Source organism: Bacillus rossius, chromosome 8, assembly GCF_032445375.1.
Source record: "Bacillus rossius redtenbacheri isolate Brsri chromosome 8, Brsri_v3, whole genome shotgun sequence".
In the NCBI taxonomy this organism is placed as follows: domain Eukaryota; kingdom Metazoa; phylum Arthropoda; class Insecta; order Phasmatodea; family Bacillidae; genus Bacillus; species Bacillus rossius.
In genome coordinates, this window is record NC_086336.1 from 19,282,852 (window position 1) to 19,298,865 (window position 16,014).

At 32.7% G+C, this 16,014-nt stretch overlaps 1 protein-coding gene across 2 annotated transcripts in view; it reads right to left on the minus strand.

Moving 5' to 3' along the window:
* The window catches only part of LOC134535557 (centaurin-gamma-1A), a 487,893-nt gene extending 479,828 nt beyond the window's left edge, over positions 1 to 8,065 (minus strand). For both annotated transcript variants that reach the window (XM_063374736.1, XM_063374734.1), the window contains exon 1: positions 7,611 to 8,065. In XM_063374736.1, the coding sequence (XP_063230806.1) occupies positions 7,611 to 7,785 (175 nt within the window). In that variant the 5' untranslated portion in view covers positions 7,786 to 8,065. The remainder of the gene's footprint in view (positions 1 to 7,610) is intronic.
* Positions 8,066 to 16,014: the final 7,949 nt, after the last annotated feature.

The following is a 16,014-nucleotide window of genomic DNA, read 5'->3' on the forward strand; positions in this document are numbered from 1 at the left end:
AATAGTATTTTTGAGTTACTCTCATTCTGTTTGATGACTGCTACACAGCACTGCGATATTTAAAGTAGTTTACCAATAATTACTTCACTGTTTACCTGTTTGGACAGTTGATACAGTTAGGTTAGCTACACTTAAAATGCTGTAAATTATTTTAAATAATTGGTTAGTTAAAGTTAGCAACATTAAAAACACTTAAAAGTGTTTTCTAAATTAAAATTATTCAAAAATACTATTTCTGGAATTTTATTTTTTTCCCCAGATGAGCACCTATTCAAGGAAAATAACTAATTTACAATGTCTCACGGAATTATTTACAAAATAAACAATTTACAAAAAATTCAGGTTAAAGGTTAAGTGTGTTTCATTGTTAAAAGTTGTATAACATTTGTCCTTTTGTTTATGTATATGTTAGGCCGATTTTCAAGTAAATATATTTTTGTAGACTGTGAGACGAGTTTCAATTATGAATACACTTTTTTCATACAAATGTTTGGAGTATAAATTTATTACTTTATGACAACAATATTTCAAACGATGAGAGAAAATCTGTGCCGAGATCGCCCATTGTAATACAAGGGTATTTGTATTTTGCAGGCATTCTTCAGGACGAGCCACTAGGATCGCTGTAGTTGGGTGTCGCCAGCATTCACCATGTTATGGCCATGTTATGTGAGGGAGCAATACCAAAATGCAAATGCACAATGTCTTATGAGCACACAATGTGGGTACTTAGTAGTTACAAACTGCGATCACACATTTTAGGTCTATTACCATCCGATGTGTCATTCCACAATACACTTGCGCACAACCATCAATCAGTCCACCACACATTCTGGTCATAAGCATGCACTCAAAAGTTTCAATAAAATTCTCTAGGTATTCACATACTTTCACATCACACTCTTGAATTTATTAAATTTAATTGTGATAATATGCTGGTTATTTTGTCTTGAGGATAATGATCTATTATCAACATATTTACATTAACATTAGTGTACAATTACATATTCTTGAGACTTAAAAGAAAATAATAAATAGGACAGTGTACTATGTAAGGAAAAAAGTTTAAATGGTGAATTGCGATAAAATCAATACAACAAAACGCATTTAATTACATCATATGAAATGCAAGTTATTGAACACCATATTGCATCATGAGAATGCAACTATAATTTCTAAATTAATGTGCATTTCAAAAACTCTAAGCTCAAAATAAAAAAATAAAAAATTTTAATACATGGGATTTAATGGATGAAGATAACACTAAAATTCATAAATTAAAAAAAAATTATTTTAATTTTTTTTTATCTTGCAACTTTTACATTTGTCAAATACACAAATCCACCAGATTTATTTAGCAGTTGTAACATTGATATGTAACCAAAATGCAGAATCCACGGGACATAATCTGAATGGGAGTTTTAATAAGTGACTGATTACAGAATGTACTTACAGAATCAAAGAGTAATTGTTCCTTATTACATATCCAATTTTATTTTAACATAAAATATTAAATTAAAGAAAGGAATTGGATGCTTAGTGATGCAAAGCTGTATAATAACCTAAATATATTTTATTTTGAAAATTAATATGTATAAAAATAAGGAACATTGTTCCCGGAAGCAATTTGTATTGAGCAACAAATCCAATCGTATTTTAATGTAAAAAATTAAAATTAAGTAAGCAGCTAAATGTGTTTGTGATTTGAAACTGAACAGTTTCTAAAATATATTGATTTTGAAGATACGTCATTTGGGGTAAAGGTGACCAGATTTCATCTTCATAATGAATTTTTGCTAACAAATTTTAATATGTTTATTTATCTAACTATGTACATGCATAGATCTATACTTTTTTTCTGAAATTCTGTCATTGAAAGAAAAAATTACTAATATTTTCATGATGTTTTTAATTTTTTTATGTAATTGGTCATGTTCACCCCCAGTGGGGTGAATGTGACCATTTAGTTTATTTTCATTTTAATATTCACCTTGCTAGTGTTAGGGTTAAGTTGACTACATTATATGTAAGAGAAACACCAAAAAAATTATTTTGAGGAAAAAAAATCTTATTTTGAATTTTTACTCTGTAATAAAAAATATATAAACAATTTAGAACAAAATAAAGTGTTATTTATTTAGACTGCCAATAATGAAAACTCAAGTGAACAGATTTATTTACCTACCTATCAATAGTCAAGGTGACTACTTAAACTACTTGTGCACAAAACTGGAAAATAATTAAATTGATATTTTAGAAACATTATCATTTAGGCTATTCCAGAATATGACTGATGGTTATTTCCTAAAATAGAGGAACCTGCAAGTTATGAAAACAGCCAATAATCAAAAAATATATATTTATTAGTATAATAAAACATTTAACTGATATGTGAAGTAAACCTTACAATAATAGAAAAAATAGACCAAATAACAACAGGTAAGATACTGGAAATAACAATTGAAACTATATGTTAGTAAACATTTAACTGCATTTCCATTCTAGTTCATTCTGCTATCACTTTTTCTTGGAACACATAATGGCCTCGTTTGTTTAGTTTATAAGGAGGCAGAACTGTTTTCTGAATTAGACACTTCTCAACATAAATTACTAGACATTGGGGTGAACATGACTATGTGGTCATCTTCACTCCAAAATACTAAAGAAACTGCACAGTTTCAATAAAATTAGTTTACCTTAGAAATTTTAATTTATTTGGCAATTTTTATTATTTACTTACGCTTCAATCCTCTCAAATCAGCAAACATAGCAATTTTATTTGCAATTATCTTTTTATTATACCCGGCAGTAATAAAGTATTAGCAACATTATTAATCATAACAAATAGTTCTTGGTTTTTATTTGTTTCTAAACTTCTGTCTATAATTGTAATTTCAGTCCCAAAATCACTTCTTTTAAGAGAAACTCTCCTAGATTTTAAAGCATAACCACATAATTTTTAATCTTTATTGCCTGGATTGTGTCAGGCCAACAAAACAAATTTCATAAAAATGGTCAACTTCACCCCACTGGTCAACTTCATCCCAACTGACGTATGCATTACACGACACTTTTATATAAATTAGACACAAGATAAGGAACATTTTTCCTAGAAGAAATTGTTCATTGTAAAATGTATTTAAGATGCAAAACTGTACAATAATAAAAGTTAATTTGATTTTGAAAATTTCAATTATAAAACTTTGATATAAACTGAATACACAATAAGGAACAATTAACTTATGGAATCAAAGAATACATATAACAATACATCAAATTAAAAAGCATAGATACTACATGGTCCAGTTTAAATTAATTTTTTTTGGCTGTAAAATTAATGGCTAAACTTAAAGTGATATTAAATTTTACATCAGCCCTCAGTGTACCACTGAAAAAATATGCATAGAGGCTGTTCTGGCCAAAAACCCATTCTAACCAGATAATCCGCGAAATTAAGTGGCAGGAGCACCGCGGATAGTGAAAATCGCGGATAATCTGCAAAAGAGCCGAAAATGAGGGGGGGGGGGGGGGGGGGGGGGGGGAAGGAAACATTAATTTCAACTTAAAAATCTAAACATTTATGTACAGTAAAATTTACAATTAACAGTAAAGAAATTTTAAATGATGCTAAAATTTTAGTATTTTATTGAATATTTAACATACAATACATTTCAGTAATGTAAACATAAAAGTGCTCAACCATACGACTAGAAACAAAGTGCGACAGAGACAAAAATAGCAACGCATGCCAGCCTACTGCGTGAGTTCTGAGAAGGCCTGTGGCGTTTTACTGTATACTGCACACAATACACTCGTCAGTAGAGTTCAAATTTGCTCACTTGTAATAAAATACAGATTTACATATGTGCTGTATTTTTTTGTGGCATGTACGGATAATAGTACTCACCGCAGATCATCCGTCCGCAGATAATAGGGAGTTTACTGTATTTATTTTTTTTGTTTTTTGTAAGCATTAGAAATCTTATATAATGTATCTTATTTAATGTATCTATATTCCACAGTAAGTAAATGCTGTTTTCAATTAAAAATCTCATTATATAAAATTTTTTTCAGTGTGTGTCCTTTCATAACTTTTAAGAAATTATCAAGAGGCTTGAATATTTGCGTAGCTGCAAAACATGTCACAAGCTATGTTAACACATTTTACTGGGAGACTAAAAACATTTTATAGTTTCAACGGATCTCACTCCTAGATTTTCTTCTATGTGAACATCACAGCTTTGTCCTATGAAAGGTAGGTATGACAGTACCTTATTATTAAGTTTGCTAAATAATATTTAAACTAACTACGTAGTATATTAAGTACTCTCTCAACAAGGTCACTTTATGAGAAGGTTTTTAGTCACACTTTAAACATCCGAATACCTAGCTTCAGATATCACTTGGCTGCAAGTCATGCTTATAAGTCACATCAGTCTGGTCAATCGGCTAATTCCCACAGAATCCTGACATGCAATACAGAGTGAAGTGGCTCAATCAAAGACTCCCATGATTTCCTGAAATCACTTTAGGCAAATGTGAGGATAGTTCATACCATAAACTGGCTGTCCAAACAGATATGCAATAAAATTTCCCTTACTTTTCTCTGACTTTCCATGACCAAACTTTAAACTGACTAATTTTTTTAATAATTTAGCTGTTTAGAGGTTTCTTATAAGAAATAATGAAAATACAGTAAAAGCTTGCCTAGAATTATATATATTTTTTTAAATTATTTCAGTCTGGGTGATGGCAGACTGGAGCATGAATTTTTCCCCTCAAATGACTACCACTGGTGAATTACCATGACTTTTCCACGATTCCCTTACTTTCCCTAACCAATTCCAACTTCACAGACTTTTTAAATTTCATCATTAATTTTAAACAAATGATTTCTTGCCAGTAAATATAAGATTTATGAAAGTAAACTATAGCTAAAAACATAGGTAGTTTAATCTACTTATCTTTAATAAATGATAATAGGCAATTTGTGAATTATTTAGGTAGCTGATAATCATATGTTATTGTTGAACATTTCCTGGTGAAGAAAATTACATTTGTTTTTCCCTTGTTTAGAGTTACCAAACTGACGAGACAACAATTGGCAATGCTGGTAATATCAGACTGAAGTAAATGACAATCGTTTAGAGAAGTAATTTTTCTATATATTTTAAGATCAGCAAATGACAGACTTGAAGAATATTTTAAAACCTGGGAAATGTCATCAATAAAATTTTTGAATGATACCGGAGATAAAGTACCACTTTGAAGTACTTCAGACTTTACATAATAAGGTGAGGATTTACAGTTGCTAATTGAAACAAAAAAAAAAACATTGATAACGTAGATAGCTGGAGAGCCATTATAAATGGTTATCACATATCAAATGTTTGAAAGTTTATCACGTAATAATGAATTATTCACAGCATCAAAGGCTTTGGCAAGGTCAAAGTAACAACCAACAACCTGACCCCTGTTTGTTACTTCACAAAATACCTTTTGTAAATAAAAAAGTAATTTCAGTGGTTGTTGTTGACATTCTGGTCTAAACCAATGCTGATTTTCTATTAGTCAATTTTTAATATCAAAATTTATTTGTTTGAATAAAATTTTTTCAAATATATATTTAAAATATAGGTGTGTGTATGTATATATACACACACACACCTAAATTTTTTTTTGCAAAACCATTAAGCAATGATAAGGGCCTCTAGTTCGTAACATTAAATTTGCAACCTTTTATATGGATGGGAATAACTTTGCCCATTTTCCAATCAGAGGGGAAGATGAGTATTTATACTAATGTTAATTATATGTTTTAGAAGAGGCACACAACAAATTTTTAGTACAAAATTATGAATACTATCTGGGCCTATAAATAAAGAAGATTTTAAGGATTTAATACACCAAAGCACTTGACTCATAGAAATGGAATATGAGTGTATAGTATCAAAGGTATAATTTGGCTCAATATTGGTACGGATTTAGTTTGGTTGTACATAAACAGATCCATTGACGTTCAATTATGTTATAATTTACCTTTCCTGTCCACAATATTTTATTGTGCTTAATGAGTTTTTTTTTTGAGTCTCTTACAAAAATATGTTCGTTTATCATGTTTTAAGAGAACCCCCCTTCAAAGCATAGCTAAAAAAAAAAATTTAAGAGGTCGTTTAAAATTGTTAAAAAATTTACAAAATCGCAGAAAATTATTAATTTTTATTATAATTTTCCTCATTATTTCACTATTTTCTACTATTAAAATGATTATGAACCTAAAATTTTGAAGTAGTTATTTTAATATTTAAAAGTCGCTCAAGATTTTTTTTAAGTTTCAAAGTAGAGTACCTTAGACCTTTTCGAGCGACTTCTGAACTTCTTGAAGTTGACATACTAAGTTAATGAATACAAATAAGGCTAGAGAGATGCAAAAAAAATTTTTATACAATTTTCACTATTAAAAAGTAATTGACAAAAATGTATCATTATTTTCTTAATTTATTCAATTTTAAATAATTACCATTTTTATGGTATTTTTATCAATTTTAGAGGCAAAAAAGATCAATTATTAATATATATTTAGCAACATTTAAGTATTCTATTACTTAATTTTCTTTTTTATTTTATTGAATTGTCCTATTAAACTTTATTTTGTAACGCTCGAAAACTTTTTCCTATTTTCTTCCACAACTTGTAGTAGGAATAATTTCTGATCTTCATCAGTCACTCTGTCAGAAAATGATTGAATCAACAAAATTCCACATTTAGCTGGATCATTTACAACTTTTAAACCCTCAACAATCATTACTCTCTCTTAAAAATTTTTATTGATTTTTGTGGACATGAAAGGTTAATGAATCAACTGAAGACTTGAGAAACAATTTGACAATTTTATTGGGACATTCTAGATTGTGTATAACATTAAAAAAATGCTGGTTTTGTTTTTATTTTGAGTTCCAAGATAGCCATTAGCATATTACATGTGCCTGATGCAGATACAATAATTTTGTTTGCAAATGTGGGCTATGTACCTAATGCTGCATTTTATGATTTTACAAATTAGTTGAGTGAATTTGTGTCAAATCATTATACCTATATATTTTAATTAATCACCAAATTCATGGTGCATCAGATTTTCTCCTGGCAAATGTTAATTTGTGCCAGAGTCTAGTAGATAATTCACAGTCTTTCAAAACAGAAAATGTGTTTTTATTTCCCCAACATGTTTCCAAATAATACTTTAAAGACATTGTGGTTATTTAGGTGATTTAACAGTAATTTACCGTTTGAACGAGAAGTTACGTTACTAATATTATTACAATTACTGTGATATGAAGAGAATGGTCAAGATAGGTTAGGTAAGCTACATTTAAACTACTTTAAAGTTTTACGTACGGTGGTAATTCTGCCGAAGAACAGCATCTAAGGAGTAAGGCGAATGATAAATAAAGAAAAAAAAATTGTTTTTAATGTTCTGCAACCTAAAACATCGCAGTAATTCATCGCCCTCACCACTACTCAATTTGTTACAAACCAGTGGGAATTGAAAAATACCCTTTTGCGGGATAATCCAACAACATTAGTAGTAGGTACTCAAAAATAGTACTCACCTTCAATGCAAACAACATGGTCCCGAATTTGTTGGGCAACTAAAGGATCAGGAATAAGTTCAATCAAGTCGTAGATCGCATAAATTGACGGATGTACACTTTCGAATCGCTGAATTTCTTGCCTAATGGTAAGCGAATTGTTAAGATATGGCTGTAAGTGTGGTCTCGTATTCATTGTTTATGTCACTACTTGTCATCACACAAAATACGCAGACAATAATAAACAAAACTAGAAACTGTCGCTGTCACCTCCCTATTGTAAAATTACTATCAGCTAAAATTCACAACAAACAAAATGTCATTATATTACCAATTATCTCTACAATCTCTTATGCTTAAAATAAACATATAATAACAGAAATATTAAACCACTAATCGTCTAGAAAAACCTCCTACCCGGTAATGTTTCACACGCATTCAACACGCACAAACGCATCTGAGCATTTGACAAAAAAGCATCAAAACCACAAACAAAACTGAAACTCATAGGTACAGTATAGATTGTGGACGTCTAACTTCAGACTAAATATAAATAAAGTCTTCGTTAAACGTAACCTATATACTACAGCTAGGGTATCTAATCTTGACAAAGACAAACTGCTATACAAACATTATAGTAAGATTCTTAATAAAAAAATCTTAGCAGCAAAAAGTAAATATTTTCATAAAATTATCTCTAATTCTTCTAACAAGATTAAATCTATATGGGATATTGTTAAAACAGAAGTATCGAGACATCCTAATAAAAATGATAAGATATCCCTAAAATTAAAAGAATCTACTATTGAAAACCCAGTTGATATTTCTAATGCTTTCAATAAACATTTTTTAAATGTTGCAAATCACTTAGTAACTAATCTTCAATCCTCTCACGACCCTTTAGAGTTTGTCCAAAATGCTTTTTCCAAAAAATTTCCTAAAATTCAATTTTCCCTTGTAACTCCTCATGAAATAAGTTTAATCATAAAAAACATGAAATCTAAAACTTCTCATGGTTATGATGAGCTTAGTAGTAAAATAATCAAGCAGTGTTCTGATCAATTATCTAAGCCTCTCAGTTTAATTTGTAATATCTGTTTAATTACAGGTACCTTCCCTGATAGGATGAAATACGCTGTAATTATTCCATTACATAAGAAAGGTGAGAAAACTAATATCGAAAACTATAGGCCAATTTCGTTATTGACTACATTTTCTAAGATCCTTGAAAAAGTCATCTATAGGAGATTACTTGATCACTTAGACCAATATCAAATATTAACATCATCACAGTTTGGCTTTAGGAAGAAAAAATCTATTGATGAAGCTATATTCAACCTTGTAAATACTATCCAAACAGCATTAGATAATAAACTTCATGTAGTTAGTATATTTTGTGACCTAGCAAAAGCCTTTGACTGTGTCAATCATAGTATATTGATTAAAAAATTGGATTTTTATGGTATTGTTGGTCAGCTTCAAAAACTTCTAATCTCATATTTATACTACAGACAACAAAGTGTAATGTTAGTGGATACCTGTTCCAATAAAAAGTTTGTCTCTCGCTCAGGTTGTATAGAGCATGGTGTGCCTCAAGGATCGGTATTAGGTCCCTTGCTCTTTCTTTTTTATGTTAATGACTTACCACATATGCTTGATGTAAGAGCTTCTGCTATTCTGTTTGCAGATGATACTAGTATCATAATACAAAACCTGTCTCGCACCCAGTTAATTGAGGAATCTGAAAATGTACTCAAACTAATGATTTCTTGGTTTAAGTCTAATAAATTAACTTTAAATTTTGATAAAACAAATTTTGTTAACTTCATAACAAGAAACCAAATGTATGAAGATATTAATATTTCTTGTTTAAATAAAAATCTACATCAGTCTCATTATGCGAAATTTCTGGGATTAATAATTGATGAAAAAATAAATTGGAAAAAGAACATAGAGGTATTATGTAATAAACTAACATCTGCATGTTTTGCTCTTCGCTGTATGGTTGGGAAAGTTGATGTTGAGGTTATGAAATTAATGTACTTCGGGTATTTTCACTCACTAATGCAATATGGTATAATTTCATGGGGAAATAGCTCGGAAGCTATTAAAGTCTTTATAATACAAAAAAAAAGCCATAAGGATTATTTGTAATAGCAAGCAAAGAGATTCATGCAAACCACTTTTTAATAAACTATGTATTCTCCCATTGCCAAGTCAATATATCTTTTCAGTTTTAGTGTTTTTAAATAAAAATCTGAATATTTTTAAGCCAAATTCAGCAATACATCCATACGAAACTAAAAAATGTGATGACTTGCATATAATTCGGGCAAGAACTACTTTACAGCAGAAAGGCATATATAATACTGCTTTGAAGTTATTTAATAATCTTCCATTAACTTTAAAACAACTATGTAAAAGTAAAAGTAAAAATTTTAAATATAAATTAAAAGAATATCTCATCTCAAAAACATTTTATTCTGTTGATGAATTTTTAAATTGTATTGATAATCATAACTTGTGTGTTAACATCTGAATTGTATATATATATATATATATATATATATATATATATATAATAGTTATGTTATGTGTATATTTGTGTGTTTATGTTTAAAATATCTTTGTGTACGGACACTTTAATATTATATGTGTATAATACATGTATGCTATACCCTTTTAATTGTGATATGTGTATTTAATCATGATATTGTTTATAACTTTTATCTTACTATGTTATGGATTTAATTTTTATTTTGTATTGTATTGTATATACTGACATGTTCTACACCATTGAGCAATTGCTCATTCATGGTCGACGGAATGCAACTATAAATAAATAAATAAATAAAATCTCAACCTCCGCAGTAAAGAAACAAGGCTAACATTACAGAGTTTTATAACCAATAATGGTAAGTTTAACGATTAAAAAAAAATAAGACTTATAAACTTAACCTATATGTCGACAAGCGTTTGGTTAAGTAAAATCTTGTTTACAGTAAATTAATGGTCGTTCATTCAAGCCAATAAAGACAACCGAGAAAGCAACCATGTTGTTTAAGTTTACTTTATTTTTTGTATTCGTAGGTATCGTCTGTATTTTGAAAAGCATTTCGGTTTATAATCGTTTCCGACTGATTAGTTGTATAACGTAACATTTTTATCCATTGTGAAATATGTTAAGTAGGTACGGTACCTACTTAAAATACCAGACACATGGTTACGATTGAACTGAAAAATTGCAACATTTAAGGCCCGTCTACAATAGCAATGTCCTAAACTGTGTCCGAAGGACACTCGTCGCTGATTGGTCCACGTGACCATCTGACATCATGCGTCAAGTGGGCGAAGGTCCGAACCTACCTGGTCCGAAGACATTCGTCAATTTGAACTTTTTGTCCCAACCTGTGTTCTTCGGACACATAAAAAGAACAGAACACTCACGATATTTGAATTTCCGGTTCCCGTTTGAAAACGTGGTTTGTTTTTGTTATGAAGGAAATGGAAGGTGTTGTAATTCAAGAAGAGCAAGACGACATTTAAATTAGTGCTGTTCGATTGCTGTGATATGATTTCATTTTTTTGCATTTACATTCGCCACTTTACCTTACTGAATAAATATATAAAATTGAACTCCCACAACTTTCAAAAGTTCAATCTCAAACTACAAAGCATCAAAACAATAAACAAAAACATTTTGTTTGGCACATTTACTGCGCTCTGGTAGCAACTTTAGAAATCAATACATTCGGACATCGGACATCGCAATTGTGGACAGGGCAGTTTTCGGTGAGACAATGTGACGTCACTCACATTCGGATAAGGACACAGACCACGCACAGGTTCAGACTATTGTAGACGGGCCTTTAAGCTTGTAACTTAAAATCCATAAACAAATAATATTAATAATAATAATAATAATAGAATTTATTTAACATTAAGTTATAAAAAAATAGTTCATGTAATGCTAATATCATCTATTCCAAGCCACCATAAAAATGCTTTAAGGTTAGAAAATATATTCTTAATTATAAATATAATTTTGTCGACGGTCCTGTCAGTACCGGTGAAGTGATTGCAGTGTTGATGAATATTTGATTATTACTGCGGGTGCAAATTAGCCTAGATTAGTGGTCCTGTGGGCTAGTTCACAAGTAAAATGAGAATCGTCTTGGGATGTAAGTTTGCCACATGGCAGGCAAGACTGGATTAATTACGGAACAGAGCTTCCCCTGGCTGTTGCAGCCATCGGGGATGCTGGGTTGATGGTGGGTTGATAAACACAATTAGGCACAATGAGTTCTGCTAGGATTGGTGATATTTAATTCCTCACTGATAAATTGCACTACCAAGGTTCGACAGGGCACACGTGTTACGTTGCATAAGCGGCATAATGGCAGAGTGATACTAGTTCTTCTGTTCTTAAGGGCCCACGTCCTTTAATAATGAATATGAATAGTGCAGGTGCTCCTCGTACACCACACTCACTAGAATCGAGAATGTTCTCTGGACAAGTACAACATAACTCCGCATAGCCAGAACACAACAGGAAACTAAAGGCCATAGCCTACACTTATGAATGGTAGTGTAACTACATGGAAATGGACAAAACAAAATACTACTGACATAAATATGCTTTTGTGTGGTAGTGTGACAATAAACAATGTACTGCATAAATAACAAAGACCCTAAAGACATAACTGGAAACCTTACATAATAAAAAAAACCTCTCCAGCTTGGTGCAATGGTTACAGTAGAACTTGGAAGAACTACCGGCATACAGACCTAAGTTAAAGTGTATGCTGCGTGGCCAGAAAGGTAGCAGGCTCAAGTCCTCGGGCCATCTTAATGAAAATAATTTATTTGGCAAGTATCGTCTCTGGTGCAAGCGAAATGGCAAAATTGTCTGATGTCATATGTCCATGACTTAAGACCTGGAGCGCAACCCTCACCCTGGCTAAACAAACATTTATGTAAAACAAAGAAAATGTCCCTATGAAGGAATACACAATTAATTGAAGCAATCTGTGAGTTTAGGCTGACCAAAAGGTTAGCTCCAGAGCCAATAGACAATGATATGAAGAATCTTAAACTATTGCTGAGCTGAAACTGGAAGACTAAGGTTGTAGGGCTACGCAGAGTGACACACACAGTTAGCCATGCTGAGCGGTCATGACAAACTGTGACGTCGACCCATAGGTGTGCCCAGACATTTCCATTAGCGGGAGCCTGCTAAATTTTTAATTCAGAAGCTGAATTTAGAATGTTAAATAGCCTAAATACATTCACTCATTGACTTGATATTTTTGTGCAGTATCAAAAAGATATGTTTACTAGTTAATATTTATATCCGTATAATTTTAACAATCTTGAAAAAATGTTTTTTTTTCTCCATAGACAATGTTGAAAGTGTACTTACACATTTACCCCCCTCGAATTTCCAATAGCTTGGTCCAGATCTACCTTGAAATGAACTTCTTTTTAGTGAATGCAAACACAGAAATTCAGACAACAGAACTTTAACAAAACCTCTTAAAATATTTTTTTTTTGCTTGGCCATTTTAAGGGACCTCATGTTTTAAATAAACTTAGGCGGCTGTATTTCCAGAACGATGAAATGTTTAAAAATATTGTTAATTAGCATGCTGCAACACTGAAACACAGTTTGAGTGTCACAGTGCCAGGAATATACGAATATTAACGAACGCATTAGAGAAAATGTCGATATCAGTGATTACATTAGGGGGGGCCATGGCCCACCTGTCCCCCCCTGTAGGCATGCCTATGCGTTGACCCAAGTGTCGACCCAGCTCTCACAGCCCGTTATGCCACGCCAACGCCTTCTCCTGCCCTGTGTCGTGTGTGCTCCAAATTGTGCAGTGCGGCTGGGGCTTGTGGAGGGGGGGGGGGGCAAGAGAGATTCGCGCACACCAGGGGAATCAAGGGTAAAATACATAAAGACTGGACACTGTGTTACAGCAAGACAAATCATTGTAAATATTTATTAATATTATTTTTATTGTAAATATTTAATTCTATCATTTGAAGTCTTATGTTTTGTTCTTATCATGTTCACTGGGCGACTACATCACACCCGTCTGCGACACGTCAGGGGCGGTGCGGGACATGGGAGAGGGAAAGGGATGAGCCATCGTGCGCCACGCCGCAGCGCGGAGGGGAGTTAGTCGTTGCTAGGCAGGCGCGAGGAGCGGTCGCATCACGAGAGGAGTCGTGCCTCGAGACTGTCGCTGAGCTGTGAGCCAACCAGGAGTAAGTGCATCGCGACGCAGGCATAGTGGCATCTAGGAGTCAGTTTTCGAATTATAACTTGTTCTTTTATCTGGCGAGGAGTAGTAGCCTCTAAGGTGCATATAATATCTTGCGGGGCATTTAAGTCTACATACAGTAGCCCGTGGCATAGTGTGTTAGTGTAGCTCCACCTTTCCGGGTGCCTCTGAACTACTGGACATGTACAGGGCCTTGTATCAATAAATCGGGTGTTCGTCGCGGACTGGTTGATATTAATTATACGTCTTAGCTTGTCCCTCCCTGGCCACACTGGCCGAACCCCACTCTACCTAGTACAACTGAGCAACCGGGAGTCGAGCGACGAGGGAGGGCGAGCGGAGCGACGACAACTGCAGAGTCCTGTTTCGCACCATGCCAAACAGCTTCGGCTTCGCGCGCAAACATGCTGTGTGCAGTCGGTTAGGCCAAGCCATGTTTTGGTTATAGTCGCATGAATTCAGTAAAAGGATGTCTAATATTTCATGAAATATTTAATATAAACCTTGGCAAGTCATGTTAGGGCTCGAGCCGATTGCCATTCGGACTACAATCGAACTAACGTGGTGGTGGCTGTTTGCTCCGCTGCACAGTGTTGCACTACATAGCGTGCATTGCACTAAATTCTTTCCCCCACTAATATGCCCCTTTGAGGTGGCGAGGTCGAATAACAGCCTGGGCGTGCAGAGAGAGTACTAATGGGTTGTCAATTTATATACTCATATAATAACTAATCAGAAACACCCCAGAATAATCAATTTCCGAAATATTAACAAAATAAATATTCCCAACAGATTTTTTTTTAATAGTTTGTGCAATGTTCATCTAGGTATCTTAACATTTCTTAATATGGGTCTATTAATTACTCTATTCATATTCCTTATGTAATACAGAACAACATGATTTTCCAACAAAACATTATTTCGCCCCAACAGCTGTGCTGTGTTTAACACGGGAAGCCTACAACTCACGTAGTTTCGGTTCCCTGTTATAATTTCCGAAGATTTCCTAAGTTTTGAGTTTTGGTATTAACGCCACTTCAGCCGCTAAATCAGAAGTTTCCAATGAAAACAAACATGTTGTGAATGACCTGACCTAACCTAACCCTTCGATTTTTTTAATTTCAATTTTTGAGAGAAATCCGAAGTTAAACGAACGTGGTAGGGAACCGAAACTTCGTGAGTTGTAGGCTTCCCGTTTAACGCATCCCTTAATTCATAGGGAAAAAAATGTAAAATATAACCATCTCTATTAAGAATTACATCGATATATAATTATCACACGAACAGAGATAAGTAAATTGACCAGATGGAACATAAACACATCGTTTTGGTGAGGAGTTTTTTGTTGCCTGGTTGAGAAAGGTGAGGGGGAAGGTCCGCCATATTGCTTAGTGAATAAAATCGTTGAATTCTCCATTTGATCACATTGCGAGTAGTTGAAAGTTTGGTAATTTATGTTTCATTAATTTTGTTTTTGAGTGCTGTAATTTCTCAAAAGTTTGGTTGTTTTATAAGTAGAATGTGTGATTTTGAACCAGTGTGACAATCTATAAAGTATGATATATTAATATATTATGACATTGTGTGTTGTGTATGGTTGTGTGAACAGAAGTTCTAGGAAATCTGAGAGCCAGTTACTGAAGGAAAAGCATAAGAAGATAACCTTTCACCGGTAAATTGTTTTTGATTATTTTAGTAAAATACTATTTTTATCGGCTCTATTAGTTGCTATCTATATGATATTTAAGATGCAATAGACAATGTCGCAATTCCGTAGGACCAAATGTAATCAGACAGTATTGAAAAAGCAGTGTTATGCATCAAATTTGATAACTGTTGGATGGATTCATTGTTAAAGAACGAGATATTAGTGTGGGCGATGGCTACCCTGAATTGTTGGCTGGGGAGGAAGATTCAAGGATGAAGGCATAGTTTGAATTTATGGCTACGTAAACAAATAGAAAGCATTCAGTTACTTTTCTTTGTTTAAACTACATCTGGGTTAGATAGGTAATCATGGATCTGATTATTGATGTTGAAGGGGTAATTATCTCGACTAGTCCCTCTTCCTTAAAAAAAAAAAAAAAAAAAATGAAAAAAATCGGAAATACTTTTATTTCGTCCTACAAAATGTT